The 18,432-nt window shown below is 41.6% G+C and overlaps 1 protein-coding gene across 2 annotated transcripts in view; it reads left to right on the top strand.

Annotated features, from left to right (window-relative positions):
* LOC132163636 (vacuolar protein sorting-associated protein, putative (DUF1162)) overlaps positions 1-18,432 on the top strand; it is a 92,812-nt gene that overhangs the window by 6,974 nt on the left and 67,406 nt on the right. For both annotated transcript variants that reach the window (XM_059574003.2, XM_059574002.2), the window contains exons 7-8: positions 10,510-10,571; positions 14,770-14,974. In XM_059574003.2, the coding sequence (XP_059429986.1) occupies positions 10,510-10,571; positions 14,770-14,974 (267 nt within the window). The remainder of the gene's footprint in view (positions 1-10,509; positions 10,572-14,769; positions 14,975-18,432) is intronic.

Here is an 18,432-nt window from a genome sequence, read left to right as displayed (position 1 = left end):
CGCAACTCATTGATCTTTTCCCGGTGAAGGCCTCTTTCGAGTCCGGGTACGGTGAGTATGAGTCGCGGGTGATGGTGGATTGTTTGGAGTTGGAGTCGCCGGATTCTGCTTATCCTGTTACAGGTTCTATCCTGGCGGCGGATCATTCGAAGAAGAAGAAGAAGGAAAATAAGACGTTGCTAGGTTTTTTACGTTCTGCTTTGGGCCGGGTCCTAGCTGGGTTAGTTAAAGGGCTTTTATTTGGGCTGGGTGTTCGCGAGTTTGGGTCTTTCCTTAAGCCCAAACATACTGGGTACCTCAAGACAATTTTGCACAGGGGTATGAAGCGTCATGTTAAAGGTTTGCCCAAGCCTCAACAGCGTGGACCTGCCTCGCCAGGAGAGTTCGATTCTCCGGCCGATCGTAGTGAGGCGTGCGTTTCTGAGGTTTTTGCGCCGTTCGCCGGTGGTCTCGCCGGGGTGTCCAGCGATGATTCCGAGCTTGCATTGGTGGGGTTGTCGATGGCGGAGGTGCATCAGGAGTCAACTCTACAGGTTTGTGCGTCGGGGTCTGTGTCTCTTGAATCGGCGACGGTCCCTGTTTTTCCGACGGAGGCTGCTCTGCTGCCGGAGAATACCCAGAAATGGTTGTTGACTCCGGTGAGTACCCATGTCTCTCCTTTGCCTCCGGTGGTGGTTTCTGCTCCTCCGGTGGGAGCTGGTGCTGTTCCGGTGAAGGAGGTTGAACCCGTTAAGACTGCTGCGGCGAAAGGGTTGCTTCGTCGGGGGTTTTTAGGGTCTAGAAATGTCTCTTCTTCCTCTCTGCCTGGGACGAAGGAGGGTTCATCGTCGGTAAAGGGCTCTAAGGTTGTAGTCGAAGATTCACAGACCTGTTCTTTTTCGGAAAAGCATGCGGCTGAGCTGGGTTTGAGATTAAGCGAACCTTTTCCTCGAATGTCGGAGAATGGTGCTCCGATTTACTCCTCTGTTTCCAAATCTCAAATAGGGTATGCCCGGAGGGTGAAGGAGAAGCTTGCTAAGCAGTTGCAGAAGAATAAGGAGCTGTTTGTCGAGGTTGTAGCAGAACCCTCCGAGAAGGGGGTGGGGAATGATTCGGAGGTGGCTATAGATGCGGTGAATTTCGCCTCTAGTGTGGGTCTATCTAATGGTGAAGGAGGTGATGAGAAAAGTCTTTTGCATCTCTTTTCGAATATTGAAGCGGAGCGGGAGGCCTTTACCCCTAAGGCAAAAGGAAAGCGGGAAATCAAGAATTTAGAATGCTCCATCAATTATGAGGCTAGAGAGAGACTTTCTCCTAAGCGGTACTATCGTCGTCGGGGTTGTGTTGGGACTAAAAATGCATTCTCCTTTCCTCCAGAGGTGCATTAGGGGTTTGGTATTTTTTTAGGGCTGGTGGTGGGTTTGTGGGCTTCAGTCTTTGGGTTTTTTGGGTGCTTTGCTTTGGTTTTTCGTTTGGTTGTGGTTCTAGTTGGGTTGGGTTTTTTTTGGGGTTTGTGGTTTGGGTTTTTTTGGGCTACCTATGTATACTCTCTTGTGTACTTAGAGGCGCTTTGCGCTTTTTTTTGATATATACAATTTACTTATCAAAAAAAAAATCTGTATTCATCAATATTATGATGTATCAACAGCTGCACAAACTTGTGCATGTATCTTCACTAGACTCTTTCACTCTATTTTGATGCCCTCTTGCGGTTTTATGCATATAAAAATCATAAGCTTGTAGTGGTATTATCTGACTATTGTTAAGGGAGATTTTTAGAATGATGCTTCCAATTGCTATGGAAGGTGATCCATTGGCATTTCACATCCCCTCTCTCTCTCTCTCTCTCTCTCTCTCTCATGGGTAGCGCTTGAGTTAGTTGTCGGCACCTGAGGGGGACCGGAGGGTTATTCATCTGAAATTTTCTACTGTTCTGATGGGTTATGTGGGTTATTTTTACGTAGAATCAAAGTCTTTTGAGTTAAGGTCAGGAGTTGGGAATGGAATTGTCAAACTAACTGAGTGGGGCAGAGGGCAAATGAGGCCGGTTGTGATGGGTTTTCCGAGACTTGCATGGTTACTAAAGATGATGGAAGAATTGGTGTCTGGAACTTTGGAGAAGGAATCATGTAGGACGCATTGTGTGGGAGATTCAGTGATCATTCTCCAAAGAAGGCAGAATTGATATGGGCAGTTCTTGGAAATTACAGAGTATGGTCATGGAGGGAGGCTTAGCTATGTTGTCATACCGAAGGGATGCGAAGGTACTGGTTGGAAGCACTGCATATCGCAATTGAGGAGGCTGGTAAAGGACTTTGACCAGCGAGGAGTTATCGGACTGCAGAGTGCTCCCAAATTTATAGTTTTCAAATTTTGTTGAACAGTGATGCAGTTTGTGATGGTGTCTTCCATATGCATTCTTTTTTCTTTTTTTTTTTTCTTTTTTTTTCCTTTTTTTTCTTTTATTTTGGTAAGTTGTTCAATCTCATTATAATAGCACAAAGGAACGCACCCGTATTACATTGAAAGTGTAGAAGAGAAACCCCTTAAGATAGAGAAAAAGAATAACAAAAATTCGAAAACTCAAGGACTAGAAAATGACATTATATTATGTGGGTTCCACCCCTTTGCGCTTTTTATATCATCATTACTTATCAAAAAAAAAGAAAATGACAAACTATTGAACGCCGTTATCCATGTGTGAAGGTATTTGAACATTATATTTTTTTCGCTCTCACCGAAGTTTCTAAATCTTCAAAGTTTCTTGCATACCACTCTCTCCGAATACACTACATTAAACACAAAGAAACCAACCTTCGAATTTCCAAAACAATTTCCTACCTATCCTTTCCAACTCAACAACAACTCTCTTACCCTTCTAAGCATAAGTCAATCAACACCAAACAAATGGAAAAGGGAAATCCATTATTCTCTTGCTATTTCATAATGAAGAAGGTGATCAATGGACTCTCCACTCTTCTTGCACAGACAACACCAATCCACCACAATGACATTCCTATTCCTCAAGTTATCTAAAGTCAAGATGAGAATACAATAGCTCAAAGAAAGAAGTGAGTATTTCCACCTCCCAATCATGCATTGATCTAATAAAGAATATATTCAATTGAAGATTTCCATTCCAGAACTGCATACGATCTGCTACCCATGCATTCTTACAACGTGCAATACCAAACAAGTTTGAATAAGACCTAGCGGTGGCACCTTTAGCGTGCCTACATGTTCCACCTCTAGGACAAGGAGAGAGGGAAGACTTGGGTACACGAGAGGAGTGCTCTGAAATTTTGAGATCTAGATGGAGGGGATAAATTCAGGAGAATGGACGATGAAAAACAACTCTGAGATGAAACTGAAAACTTGCGTGACACGCCTACACGCGCCACTGCTTGGAGAGTGAGAAAGAGTGGCTTTCCTCTCCCATTCACTTTGGGATTAAGATGTGGCACTTTTGCTAGATGTTTCCTCTTTGCCTTATGTGTGCATCTGGATCGAGAGAAATGCTAGATGTTTCGAGGACTCGTCTAGGAATATTGAGGACCTTCTACACTTTTTCTTGTGCACCCTTTTCACTTGTACCGCTAGTTGACTAGCACCTTTAGTGATCGGCTTCCCTGACTTCCTTTTTATGTTTTCTTCTTCTTTTTCTCCCTCTTAGTCGCTCTCTTGTATACTCCCTGTATACTAGGGTTGCGCCCCTCTGCGCTTTGATAATATATCTTTACTGTATTGTTAGCTTGACCAAGGTCATTGATTTGATCTTCTTAAATTATTTTAATATTTAGATACATAAATTGTACGTATTGTTATAACTATTTTTTGTTACTTACCTGGTATATGTACAGATTGTGAATTAGCATGAACACACTTTAGAGCTGTTTTTTTATCAGCAACTATTAAAAAATCTTTACTTCATCTCTTGTTATGAAACTTGGACAAAATGATCTTTGAAGGTTACCCTAATAGTGCAAACTAATAAAAAATAAAAATAAAAGCTGCACAACAATGCAACTCAATGATCGTATTTGTATGTGTGAAGGAAGTGAACCTATATAAATAATCTCTTAGGAAGAAATACCCTTCATTAATACAATTTATATCTTTGAAGGTTACCCTAATAGGTAACTCAAATATGACTATCTAGTGATTCTCTCTCTCTCTCTCTCTCTCTCTCATCCATTCCTGCCTTGCGTCGGCGCGTGAGAGTTGTTTGGTGGTAGTTTTAGGCTGTGTCATGGCTGGCTCGAGAAAGTGGTCGGTGGAATCCAAGAAGTTTGAGATGCTAATTAAGGTAGGGGCATCAGGGGTGAGGATTTTTGAGAGGAGCAAAAGACTCAATAGGTCCATTTTCTTGAAGAAGGATGAGCTAGCTTGGTTGGTGCGAATTGTGGAGGATTTGGTAGCAGTGGATAACTCAAAAGTCTTTTGGGATCAGTCTAGAGCTGGGTATCCTAGAATATTAGCTCAGAAGTGTGCTAATAGGCATGGTTGTTTTCTGACAGTGAAGGAATTTGATGGAAGAAGAAGGTGTGGCTCGATCATCATTCCAAAAGGTCGGCGTGGGATAGGGTGGGATCGTTTCAGTGAGGAAATACGAGTGGCAAACTCTTCTTTATGTGAATTTCGAGTGGTCAGTGAGCATCGCGTGTTCAGGGAAGAAAAGAATGATAAGGAGGTCGAGGGGCGCAGGAGTTATGCGGAGGCGGTGAGACTGTCGTCGAAGCAAACCGAGGAGGGTTGTAACTCCGACCAAGAACAGTTCGAAAGGGTGCTAAGGTGGCCGAAAACTGCTTCTGGTCTTATGGAACAACAAACCTTTGAGTTTGGTAGGAAAGCATTGGCTTTGACGGAGACCCATGCTTCGGAGAGGGCTCACGGCGATACCGGGGAGGCTCCGACGAAGATTTTATGTCCGGCGAGGTACGTCCAAGCATCTGTAGAGGATGGAAGACAAGGCTCGAAGGATGGTGGTCGCATGGGGTGTTCGGTTGGAGCTCCAGTGAGTAGCTCACAAACGCCGACGATGTCGCATGACTCGAGGACTGCTTCTGATCGCATGACGGGACAGGGGGGGAAGGGGCACCATGCTGGGCAGACCTATTCTAAGGTAAGTCTCGAGCTCCTCAAAGTCAGAGAGATGTTGAAGCGTCTGCAATGGGAGTGTGACGTGGGGCTGTCACAGATTGACATGGCGTTCAAGATTATGGAGGGTAGTGGGCTTGGGCTTGGGTAGGGAGACAAAAATCCAGCTGGTCAGAGGATGTCAACAACGAAGGGGATAAAGGGGTCTGGGCTGAAAAGGAAAATCACTAAGCCCAAGAAATGGTGGAGGGTGAAGAAGGTATCAGTTTGTAAGGCTAAAGGAACGATGGGCTCAGCCCTGGGTTTTAATAGCCCAGGGCATGCTGGACCTTTAGAAGCAGTTTGCCCAGAAGATGAGGTTTCGACGGAGAAGCATGAGAAGGTCACGTATGGCTTGCGACCTGACTTGGCTAGGTCGGCAAGTCCTTCGCCGGTGGTCGCACAGGTCTCATCAGTGGACAGGGGGGTTGGGTCAGCGGCTGATGAAGCTTCCAAGGCGGTTGTCGGCACTGGTGGAAAGGATCCTCTAAGTCCGGCGAGCGAGGCTCATCCCACCGGAAAGGGTGAAGTTATGGTGACTTATAGGAGGAGAAAATTTGGGCCGCAGAGGTGGAACGCCGCAATGGTGGGCTCGTTAGAAGCCTCTTCTTCGACTTCTGGGCAGGTGCAAGAGATACTAAGGTCGTTGCCAGAAACTAACCAGAGGGTGCCGAAGACGCTTTCTTTGCCGGAGAACACACAGAGCTTACCGGAGCGCCAAGTGGAGACTGGGGAGGCTGGTGAGGGTTCGCCAGAGTGTCCTTTGGAGATAGGTGATGCTAGTGAGGACACGAGCTATGCCTCAGATCAGGTTCTGGTGGTCTTTTCATCTCGTTGGAACTCTGGGTTGGTGGCAGGGGTCTATTGTGGACAGAAAGAATTGGGAATTGGGCCTGGGTCACGCAGGGACGAGGACAGTGTCTCAGCATCAATCGGGTTGGAGGAATTAGGATCAAAAAAGCTTTCTTCCGGCTGGGTAGTTGAAAGCTGCACCAATTTTTGCCCAAAAATTGGTGTGTCTAATGAGGGGAAGGAGGAATTGGCAGCCTTGTTCAATTCTATTGAAGATTCCAGAATGCAGTTTGACTCTGATCTGGGGGACTTTTTTGCCTATGGTCCTGCCCCCACAGGTTTTAAGGAGCCAAATAGTGCTCTTCTTTTTGACAGGGGCCAGACGATTTCTGTGCAAGGTAGGGGTCGTGGGAAGGGTCGAATTGGTGGATCATGAAGCTAAACATCGTAGCATGGAATGTGAGAGGGTTGAATGCCCTAAAAAAAAGGTTGCGTATTAGGGGTCTATTGAAGGAGTGGAAAGCAGATATAGTATGTTTGATTGAGACTAAGATGGAGACTATTTCCTGTGAAGTGGTTCACAGTCTTTGAGGTAGTCAACATGTGGGGTGGAAGTATAAAGGGTCTAATGGTTTGTCGGGGGGAATGTTAATGATGTGGGATAGGAGGGTGGTGGAGAGTAAGGAGGAGTGTGTGGGGCAGTTTACCCTGGCGTGCTCTTTTCAAAATGTGGAGGACAACTGGGTTTGGGCGTTTGGGGGGGTTTATGGTCCGAATGAGGATGTGGAGAGGAGGGTCCTTTGGGAAGAGCTGGCTGGGTTGATGAATGTGTGGGAGGTCCCTTGGTGTATTGGTGGGGATTTTAATATTGTTCGGTTCCCTAGTGAGCGCTCTAGTGCTTCTTATTACTCCTCGGGCATGATGGATTTCTCGGACTTCATTTCGAAGAACAATTTGGTGGACATTCCGATGATGGGGGGACAATTTACTTGGTCCAATAATTAAGAAAATGAGACTTGGTCTAGAATTGACCGGTTCTTGCTATCCTCGGAGTGGGAAGATCATTTCCCAGCAGTGTCACAAAGAAGACTTCAACGCATGTTCTCCAATCATTTCCCTATTTTTCTGGACTGTCGGGCTCTTTGCGGAGGTAATAAGTATTTTAAATTTGAGAGCATGTGGCTTAAAGCCGAAGGTTTTGTCGACAAGGTTAGCTCTTGGTGGGGATCTTATTCGTTCGAGGGCTTACCTAGTTATGTGTTAGCTAATAAATTGAAATCTCTCAAAATGGATTTGAAAAAATGGAATGAGGAGGTATTTGGCAATATTGGGAGGAAAAAGGAGTTGATGGGAGGTATTCAGGAGCTGAATGAGTTGGCAGAGTTGAGAGGGTTAGATCAGGAGGAAAAGATTCGAAAGGCGGATATGTTGAAAGTTTTGGAGAATACCTTGTTGTGTGAAGAAATTCACTGGCGCTAGAAATCGAGAACTTTGTGGCTCAAAGAGGGGGACCGAAATACTCGTTTCTTTCACAAGATGGCGAATTCTAATCGCAGGTACAATCGTGTGGAAGTGCTTCGTATTAATGGTGTCTTATCCGAAGATCCAGTTGAGGTAAAAGATCACATTGTGCAGTATTATCAAAACTTATACTCTGAGCAAAGTTCATGACGGCCTAGAATGGATAACCAGCCGTTTTTGTCAATTGATGAGGAGGATTGTAGGTGGTTAGAAAGAGTTTTTGAGGAAAAGGAGGTTTGGGAGGTGATAAAAGGTATGGATGCTAATAAGGCACCGGGTCCAGATAGTATCTCCATGGCTTTTTTTCAAGCTTGTTGGGGTGTGGTTAAACAAGATGTTATGGCGGTTTTTGATGAGTTCCATCGTAGACGTCAGTTGGTGAAGAGCTTGAATGCAACTTTCATTTCCTTGATTCCGAAAAAGGCGGACGCGGTGGAGATGAAGGACTTTCGGCCCATAAGCTAGGTGGGAGGGTGTACAAAATTGTTTCTAAGGTTCTCGCCAATAGGATGAGAACTGTTTTGGGTAAGGTTATTTCCTACTCTCAAAATGCTTTCATCGGGGGCCGACAGATCCTAGTTTCGGTTCTAATTGCAAACGAATGTGTAAATAGTCGCATGAAGTCAGGGGTGCCAGGTGTTATTTGTAAGTTGGACCTGGAAAAGGCGTACGACCATGTAAATTGGGACTTTGTTTTGTATTTGCTGCATAGGTGCGGTTTTGGGGAGAGGTGGAAGGCTTGGATAGAGTGGTGTATTACGTCGGTAAGATTTTCTATTTTAGTGAATGGCTCTCTGGAACGGTTCTTTAACAGTTCGAGGGGAATTCGGCAAAGGGATCCCCTCTCTCCGTTACTTTTTCTGCTTGTTATGGAGGCCTTGAGTAAGATGGTGAATGCGACAGTTGACTAAGGACTTTTGACAGGTTTCTCGGTGGGAGATAGTGTCTTCTCGGAGTTGGAGGTTTCTCACTCTTTATTTGCTGATGATACTTTGATTTTTTGTGAAGCTTCTCTCGAGCAAATCCGGTATGTGCGTCTCATTCTATTATGTTTTGAAGCTGTTTCGGGTTTGAAAGTTAATCTTGGAAAGTCTAAAATTGTGGCTATTGGAGAGGTGGAGAACATTGGGGTTTTAGCTAATATCCTTGGGTGTAGTGTTGCCGATCTGCCTATGAAGTATTTGGGTCTCCCTCTTGGGGTGCCGTATAAGGATACGATTATGTGGAATGATGTGATTGAGAAGATGGAGTGTCAAATGGCAGGTTGGAAGAGGATGTACCTCTCTAAAGGAGGCCGTTTAACTCTCATCAAGAGTACGTTGTCTAATCTACCGACTTACTTTTTGTCTCTGTTTCCGATTCCCATGAGTGTAGCTAAAAGGCTTGAGAAAGTCCAAAGAGATTTCTTGTGGGGAGGGATGGGAGATGAGCCTAAGTTGCATCTTGTAAACTGGAACCAAGTTTGTTGGCCCCTGCACTACGGTGGTCTTGGCATTCGAAAGTTGCATCAGTTTAATCAAGCTCTCTTGAGGAAATGGCTTTGGAGATATGTGAATGAGAGTGAGGCTCTTTGGTGCAAGGTTATCAAAGCTAAGTATGAAGACCAGGAAGGTGGGTGGTGCATGAAGGAGGTTTTAGGTTCTCATGGTATGGGCTTATGGAAGCATATTCGACAAGGTTGGAGTTCCTTTGCCAAAGGTATTCGCTTTGAGGTGGGGGTGGGTTTGAAAGTTCGTTTCTGGCATGATATTTGGTGTGGGGAAAATTCTTTGAAGCAAGACTTCCCATCTTTGTTCAGCATCACTAGACACAAAGAAGCTTGGGTGAAGGATAATTTACTTGAATAAATGGGGTTGTAGAGTGGAATGTCATTTTTGTGCGACCCGTTCAGGACTGGGAGATGGATTTGGTTGCTCCTTTTTTTGATCGGTTGTACTCTTGCAAGATCTCTATAGGTACAGCGGATCGTATTTGTTGGGCCTCGTCTAAGAAAGGCAAGTTCGAGGTTAAATCGTTCTTCAAGGCCTTGTCTAATTATAGCCATGAGGTGTTTCCTTGGAAGAGTATTTGGCGCACAAAGGTGCCTTTGCGAGTGGCTTTTTTCGGGTAGACCACGGCCCTAGGCAAAATTTTGACTCATGATAATCTGCGTAAGAAGAACCTTGTGGTGGTGGAGTGGTGTTGTATGTGCAAGAAGACAGGAGAGTCAGTAGATCATCTTTTTCTCCACTGCGAAACCACAAGAACTCTTTGGCATACTATTTTTAGTCCGTTTGGGTTGCATTGGGTCATGCCTTGCAAAGTGAGGGATTTGTTCGATTGTTGGTGGTCGGGAGGACGTGCTCGAAGTGCGGTAGTATGGAAGATGATCCCTCTATGTCTTATGTGGTGTATATGGATTGAAAGAAATGCTAGATGTTTTGAGGACTCTACTAGAACTATAGAGGAACTGACTCATCTTTTCTTCTTTACTCTTTACTCTTGGATGGCCGCTTGGCTAGCTCCTTTAGTAATTAGTTTTTCTGACTTCCTCTTTCATTTCTCTCCCTCTTAGGTGCTCTCTATTTATACTTCCCATGTATATGGGTTGCGCCCCTCTGCGCTTTTGATATATAACATTATTACTTATAAAAAAAAAAGGTTACCCTAATAGTGCAAACTGATAAAAAAATAAAATAAAAGCTGCACAACAATGCAACTCAATGACCGTATTTGTATGTGTTGTGAAGGAAGAAATACCCATCATTAATACAATTTATACTAACTTTTCTTTATTTTTTTATTTTTAAGTAATATTGTATATATCAAAAAAAGCGCAATGCGCCTCTAGGTACACAAAAAGTATACATAGGTAGCCCAACTTAAAACCCAAGTACAAAACCCAAAAAAACCCAACCCAAAAAACAACCAACAAGTAGCCACAACCAATTGGTAAAACCAAAAAGAAAGACCCAAAGACTAAAACCCACACTAACCCAAACCCTGCCCTAAAAACCCAAAGCCCTTAATGCACCTCTGGAGGAAAGGAAATTTTCTTTATTAATTGTGTAAATTTTTTTCTTTTTGATAAATGTTTCCCAGGAACACATTACATTTGGTCTAAAGTTTTCCAGCTTGACAGTAGTGAAGCAAAATCCTATTAGGTAATTTCTTCTCTTATGTTTTTTTGGTAGTTGTATTATTTTGTCAAGATGATGTCTATCTATTATCACATTGGTTGGAATCCTAGTTGTTTTTCTATCAAGGTTTATTTTCTGTCTTCAATTGAAATGGAAATGGTTGATTTCATTATATGTATGAAACATATTTGTTATGTCCCTCTCCCTCTCCCTCTCTCTCTCACACACAAACACGCATTTCTAGATACATATGTGAGTGTTAGTTCCAACTAGATGTAAGTGAGCTTCAATCCCAGCTAGATGTATATTCTACATGTTCTTTAACATTGGTTTATTTTGATGATCTATCAAACATCCTACATGACTAGATGTAATGCCAAAATATAATTTTGGGAGATAAATGGCCATGCGTCTTCACACAAGCAATACTATGCAAATATGGGGAAATATCAAGACCTAGTCCCCATACCAGTTGTAATGCTAGAATATAATTTTGGACCCATACCTATCTCAAATCTGGTATGACTAGAAAACTCCTGCCAACCCCTATTGATATTTTTCCACAAACTCACCCCCATGCAATCCATGAACCTCATTAAAGCACCATTCGTCCCACGAGCTGCCATATTTGGTATCTACTATGACTCTTTCACACCGGCGCAGCAATAAAATTACATCTTCAATGGTGAATGGGAATTTGACTGATGAGCCAGAAGTTCTAACAGACCATGTTGTGAATTTTTATAAGCAACTATATGGTGAAGTATCAATGGTGACCAAAGATGAATGAGCAATCCTTCAATTCTATTGATGAAGAGGAGAAAAAATGGATGGAAAGAGAGTTTGAGGAGGGTGAAGTATGGGAAGTGGTGAGAAATCTAAAAGGCGACAATGCACCAGGACCTGATGGTTTTCTGTGGGGTTCTTCCAAAAGTGTTGGGCAGTGTTAAAGGATGATATCTTGTCAGTGTTTAAGGAGTTCCATACCTATGGCAAGTTTGAGAAGAGTCTGAATGCTACATTTATATCAATTATCCCTTAGAAAGCAGGGGCAATGGAGATTAAAGATTTTCGACCTATCAGCTTAGTAGGTGGGGTGTACAAAATTCTCTCTCAGATACTAGCTAATCACCTTAAAACAGTGTTGGGGAAAGTAGTCTCATATTCCCAAAATGCCTTTATCAAGGGATGACAAATACTCGATTCTATCTTAATGGCCAATGATAGTCTTGATAGTAGAATTTGGTCTGGGGAACTGGGTATAATCTGTAAACTGGATTTGGAGAAGGCATATGATCGGGTAAATTGGGAGTTTCTTATCTATATGCTAGAGGTGTGGTTTTGGTGAAAGATGGCGAGATTGGATGAAACATTGTATCTCCATTGTGCGATTGTCGATCCTTCTCAATGGTTTGCCTGTGGGGTTTTTTAGTAGCTCTCGAGGAGTGAGACAGGGGGATCCTCCATCTCCATTCTTATTTGTAGTGGTGATGGAGGCATTTAGTAGAATGATGATCGCATCGGTGGAGAGAAGGCTCCTGTCTGGATTTTCGGTGGGCTTTCAAGATCAAGAGAAAATGGTGGTCTCTCACTTGCTATTTGCAGATGACATGGTAAAATTTTGTGAACCTAATGTAGAACAAGTCCAAAATCTGAGATGTTTGTTCCTATGTTTTGAAGTGGTCTCGGGATTGAAGATCAACTTGTCTAAACCTGATATTATTCTAGTGGGAGAGATAGATGATGTGGAAGGGCTGGCTAGAATACTTGGGTGCGGGGTGGCTTCGTTGCCAATTACATACTTGGGGCTGCCATTGGGTGCACATTATAAGGCATCCCATATTTGGTCTTCCATAATTGCAAAAATGGAGAATAAGTTGGCGGGTTGGAAGAGGATGTACTTATCAAAGGGAGGTAGGTTAACACTGATCAAAAGCACCGTCTTAAATTTTCCAACAAACTCCCTCTCTATATTCCCTATTCCAGTGGGAGTGGCAAATCGTCTCAAAAAACTATAGAGAGACTTCATGTGGGGTGGAATTGGGGATGAATTTAAGTATTATTTGGTGAACTGGTCACAAGTGTGTACGCCAATGAAGTTTAGGGGATTAGGGGTGCGAAACTTGATTAAATTTAATCAAGCTTAGATGGGTAAATGGCTGTGGAGTTATGCGATAGAACGGGAGGCATTATGGAGGAAATTAGTGCTAATTAAATGGCAGTCATACGGGTGATTAGTGCTCCAAGGAGGTAGGGGGAACATATGGAGTGGGAATGTAGAAATGTATTCAAAGGGGATGGGAAGGCGCATCATGTGCGATATGATATTGGAGATGGTACAAAAGTACTTTTTTGGCATGATGTGTGGTGTGGGGAACGCCCTCTGAAACTTGTGTATCTAGCTTTATTCAATAGTGCATGTAATAAGGATGTGTGGGTGAAGGAGTACATGGAGAGACCGAATGATATTCTTCATTGGAATGTCCAGTTTTTTCGGCCCGTGCATGACTGGGAATTGGAGGAGGTAACGCACTTCTTTGCATTGTTGTACTCCCAAAAAATCAGATGTGGAGGTGAAGATAAAATGTGTTGGATTCTGTCTAAAAGAAATATATTTGAAGTGAAATCCTAATATCAGTCTCTCTCTACTCCGACACAGGCGTTTGTTCTGTGGAAGAGTATTTGGAATGTGAAGGCTCCTTCGAGAATGGCTTTCTTTGTGTGGACGGCGACAGTAGGAAAAATCCTCACTTTGGACAACTTACGGAAAATGAATGTTATGGTGATGGAGTGGTGTTATATGAGTAAACACTGTGGAGAATCTATTGACCACCTACTCCTACATTGTGAGGTTACAACTAAGGTATGGAATGTATTCTTTCAACTCTTTAGAGTGAGTTGGGTTATGCCACGAAAGGTGAGTGATATATTGAAAAGTTGGAGGGGTCAATTGGGTAATAGGCACATTTTGCTTGTATGGAGGCTCGTCCCATTATGTGTGATGTGGTGTTTATGGCGAGAACGGAATGCATGCAGCTTTGAGGATAATGAGAGCGGCATGATTGAGTTGAGGAAGTTGGCGCTACATACTTTGTTCTCTTGGAGTGAGACTTGGTCTAATGCACATGAATCCACTTTTTTTGATTTCTTAGAGCTCTGTAAATCTTTTTCTAATCAATAGGGGCTTCCCTATATACTTCTTGTGTACATGGGTTGCGCTCCTCTGCGCGTTTGTTAATATACTTATTACTTATCAAAAAAAAAAAAATAGAATCAAGTTTCGCACCCCCAACCCTCCCTCAACAATCAAAGAGCAAACTTTGGATTAGTTTACTAGGCGAAATTTAAACTCATCACCGAGCCCACCCCATAAGAAATTGCTGTAACTTGTCTATGCGATTGGTAACACCAACAGGAATGGGGAAAAGAGACAAGAAATAGATTGACACATTGGATGGGGTGCTCTTTATTAAGGTAATCGTTCCACTCTTAGACAAGTGCATCTCTTCCACCCGGCCAAACAACGCTCAATCTTCTCAATAACACCATCCCAAATTGACTTGGCTGTTAAAGGAGCTCCAACGGAAGGTCGTGATACTTCCTGAATTTAATTTTTAAATGGTTCACTAGAACTTTAGATTGCAATTCTTAGGCTCAGCTCTTGTACACTCCTTGTGTACTTGGGTTTTCTCCTTTTTTTCTTTAATGAATGAGTTACTACTTTTAGAGAAAATTAGGCACTAGTATTCTGCTTGCTGCTATTGTGGTAACTGAATTTTCTAGCCTTCGGGGATAAACTCATGGCTTGTAAATTTATGTTTGCAGTCTCTCTCTCTCTCTCTCTCACACACACACACACAAATTGATTGATGAAGCTTGTGCCTGACTATAGTTGTCTTTAAATATAAAGCTTAGAATGTTGGATCAGCAGTATTAGTTGGAAAAAGTGTCGATCAGACTCTTCTTAATTTTCAGATTTATAGTGGTTAGCTTAGCTCTAGCTGCCACTTTTGAATTCTAATTTTGATGCTCTCTGACTTCTCATCTATCGTTTATTTCCTTTCTGTTTTTTGCTTTAAATCTTTCAGAAAGAATTTTTTTTTTTTTTTTTTAATGAATAGTCTTTCAAAAAGATTATGTGCTGCAGAAAATATTTATATTTTGAAATGTGCTTAGCATTAGTATCAATTGGAAGTTAATTTTATGATTCTCTAAATGCCAGGTCATATAGTGGATGGGCGAGGGTGGGCCAAGTCAACAAAATTGTAGAGATTATGGGTTTGGAAATTTATTGTAGCACATTCCAAGGAACGATGGACTTCTCTGTGGAAAATGATGGGAACTCCAAATTATTGGGTAACAAAGCTTTTGAAGGAAAAAGTCATGACTTCTTATTGGCGCCTTGTGATGTATCATTGTCGCTTTTGGTATGCAATTTGATTCATAATCCTTCCGCCGCTACAAATTTTCCTTTTCTTTATTGTCATTTGAGCCTTAGTTGTAACTTCAACTTTATAAGATTCTATCTTTGGCTTTCTAGATTGGTGGTATAGTGATTTGCATATTGTTGAATTATTTTCTTTTTAGATGGTGCTATATGTCTTTGCTGTCCTTTTTTTTTTTTTTTTTTGGCAATATCTGCAGTTGTTTGAGTAGCATGAAGGATGTGAAGTTTTATTGGCATGACCGGCAGCCTATACAAGACTGGCTTCTTGTGTGTAATATTTGTCATGTTTGTTGTAGGCAGCCTATGCACTATGCAGGACACATAGTGAAGTTGGTGACCTATCTTGATGTATTGCTATCTTGATCTTAGCTTAAAATTCTTGATCAAGATATGTTTCCTTTTCTAATTTATCTCAATATGTTTTTGTTCTTTACTGATAAACACTAATAAATTTACTAGATTATTAGTTTCTATCTGATCAATATCCTTGGAATGTACACTTGGTTGTACAAGTGGTGCTGATGGTAGTGGTACATTTGGGGGGTGTTTTGGTTGTTGAAATGTTGTGTTGGTCACAAATTGTTTCTCAAGTTGCATTTGGGATTGTGTTTAGTGGTCAAAACTCTCCCACAAGAAATTAATCTATAATAGTTGGTTCTTTCTGATTGAGGGCTTGCTTTTGCGTGTGAGTTGGGGTTAGGGCATTGGGAAGCTTTCTTATGACGATGCATCATGATTTATATACTTGAAGTAGCTGGTTCTTTCTACTTCAAGTATTTATGTACTCAAATAAAAACTGTTTGGTCTTTTCTTTTTGGTTATGTCAGGGTGCTCACAACCCTTTTTGAGTTGTACGCATGTAATCACCTTCCAATCGCATGCATTTGTACTTGGAAGAACCCTAAGGTGTCTTTCCCGAGCCATCATCTATTCCAAAAGGTAACGAAAGAGGAGGACAATTATGTATTTCATGTTAAACATTGTAGAAGATCTGTCTTTTTTGTTTTTCAATTACTTAAAAAAATAAAAATAAAATAAAAAAATAAAAATAATAAAATAAAATAAACAAGAAAGAAAAAAAAAAAGATCTCCACACTAGTCTATGTACAGAAAGCAAGGAGGTGAGAAAAAGACAATCATTATGCTCCTATGTTATGAACTTTAGCTGTGTATTAGGTAGGGGTGCATCACACGGGTCTGGGGTTTATTCTTCAAGGGTGGGTACACGAAGTGACCCTGCATTAGGGGGGTTTCCCGTCATTAAAAATAAAAAACTTAAAAGTGACATCAGCAGATAGCTATCTAGGAGAATTTTTGTATGTGAAGAGCTTCCTAGCACATCCCTTTCCCCCACAATACCGAGGGAGGTGGTGGGGGTAGGGGGCTTAGCTAATTCTTTTCTCAGAATTTTATATTAATTTTTTTAAGAAACAATCACATTCTCTCTTGTCAAGTTCAATTTGTCATCTTGGTGTTTGCTCCCCCTTGCTTAAAAAAATTGATCAATTCTCCTCTTGCTTAAATAATATGTTTACAAAGATGTTCACATGTAGTGGGCTTATGGAAAGCTATAAGAGCATTCACATTAGAGTAGCTATTTTCTTCTTTTATGTAAAATGGCTCACTAAAAGTCCAAAACATGCATACATCAGCTTGGCTAAAGCCATATGCAAAACCCATTGAGCTACAGTATCATGCAACATTGAGCTACCGTATCACGCAACATTGAACTACATGTAGTAGACATTGTAGCTCAATGCATCACTTATTTTAGCATTTATTGTCTCTCACTCCTTTTTTTAAACATTTCTCTCGCCCCTCTTTTTTGGTGCTTCATGGAAGAAACGATAGTTTGCGTCTCTTTCTTCAACCCTCCTTGACTAGCAGCATTGTGCGTCAGTGCTAGAGCCCCATTTCCCAACGGCTCGTTGTCAATCTCCCAGCCAAAGGAGCTAGGTGAGAAGATGGTGGACAATGTATGGAAGGAGATCGTGGCTGGGTCAGAGAATCAAATGGAAGGTGGGGGGGTTAAGCTTGGAAATCATTGGTGATGCTGGGTTACTAAAAAAAGGAGGCAAAGTCCCTATCTCTACTTCTCTACTGACTCAATTTCTCTTTCATTCTTTTCCTTTATCGTTTTCTCTTCACAAATCTCTCTCCCCGGTGAGAATCAGATCTGTCCGATGTGTAGACTTTGACTTTGTCTTGGTCTGATTCAACGTCGGAACAACCTTCTGGAAATGACGGAAAGTCGATGTGCAAATCTCTCCGTCTGTCTTGGCCTGATTCCTCCTTCTTTGGCTTCGTCCCATGTGCAGATGGTGGAAGCATGTGGTTAAAAATTTATGTGGACATCAGTGAAGATGTGTTTTTAACAAAAAGAAAATGAGTGGAGATGTGTGTGGCATTGTCCTGGTCTGATTCTTCTGCAATGGGGTTTTGTCCGAACTCCTCTCATACAACAATTGATTCATTTTATTTTCAGGGATTTTCCATGAAAGAGATTTTCCATGGAGTTTCTTATGGTGATTTTCGATGGTTATGTAATATACCTGGTTTTCGGTGAGAAAAGTATGTGGTTTTGGTTGCTGAGAAGTGGTTTTTGTTGAAGAAAAGGGGAATTTGGAGTGATTGGTTGTTTAATTTGGTGTTTTTTTTCATGGAGATGATTTTTTAATTAAAAAGAATAAAAATTAAAAATAAATATTATTTTAATAGAATAGAGAAAATTATGGATAAGCTGATGTATGAGGTTTTGAAAATTGGTCAGCTAAACTAACAAAAGAAGATTTTGGGTAGCCATTTTGCATTGAAAGATGGCTAAACCAATGTGAATGCTCTATGGATTGGGTAATTTTTTATTATTTTATGTTTAAGAGTAAAGTGATAGAAGTAATGTTGTTTGATGGAAAGATTCTAGTTGTCTCGAGGAGATTTTGCAAGTTTTTTTCATTGATATATTTCCAATGGCTGAGAATATTGCTCAATAGTGGAGGTTCGTCTAGAGGAACATGCTCATTTAAATTTGAGAACATGGGGTTGAAAGCATAAGGTTTTTAGACTTGGTGAAAAAAGTGGTGGGATTCGTATCAGTTCCTGAGCACCCCCTATTTTGTAAATAAGCTAATACAGTTGAAGCATGATTTAAAACACTCTAACTAGAAGGTTTTCGGAAATGTGGAGGAGACGACGAAATCCTTAATGGAGGAGATCCAGTCCCTTGGTTATTTAGAAGAGGGAAGGACTCTTGTAGAAGAGGATATAGTCGGAAGAGCTAAGGCAACAGCAGATTTGGAGAATGTAGCTCTTATGCATGAAGTTAGTTGGAGGCAGAAATTTTGGGCGGCTTGATTGAAAGAAAGGGATCACCATACAAGATTTTTTCATTGCCTTGCCAATTTTCACAGGAAGAACAATTTTATCTTTTAGTCTTAGTGT

The sequence above is a fragment of the Corylus avellana genome, chromosome 8, assembly GCF_965113065.1.
Source record: "Corylus avellana chromosome 8, dhCorAvel1.hap1.2, whole genome shotgun sequence".
Classification (NCBI taxonomy): domain Eukaryota; kingdom Viridiplantae; phylum Streptophyta; class Magnoliopsida; order Fagales; family Betulaceae; genus Corylus; species Corylus avellana.
The sequence above is the reverse complement of the archived record's forward strand: the minus strand, read 5'-3'. Positions and strand labels throughout refer to the sequence as shown.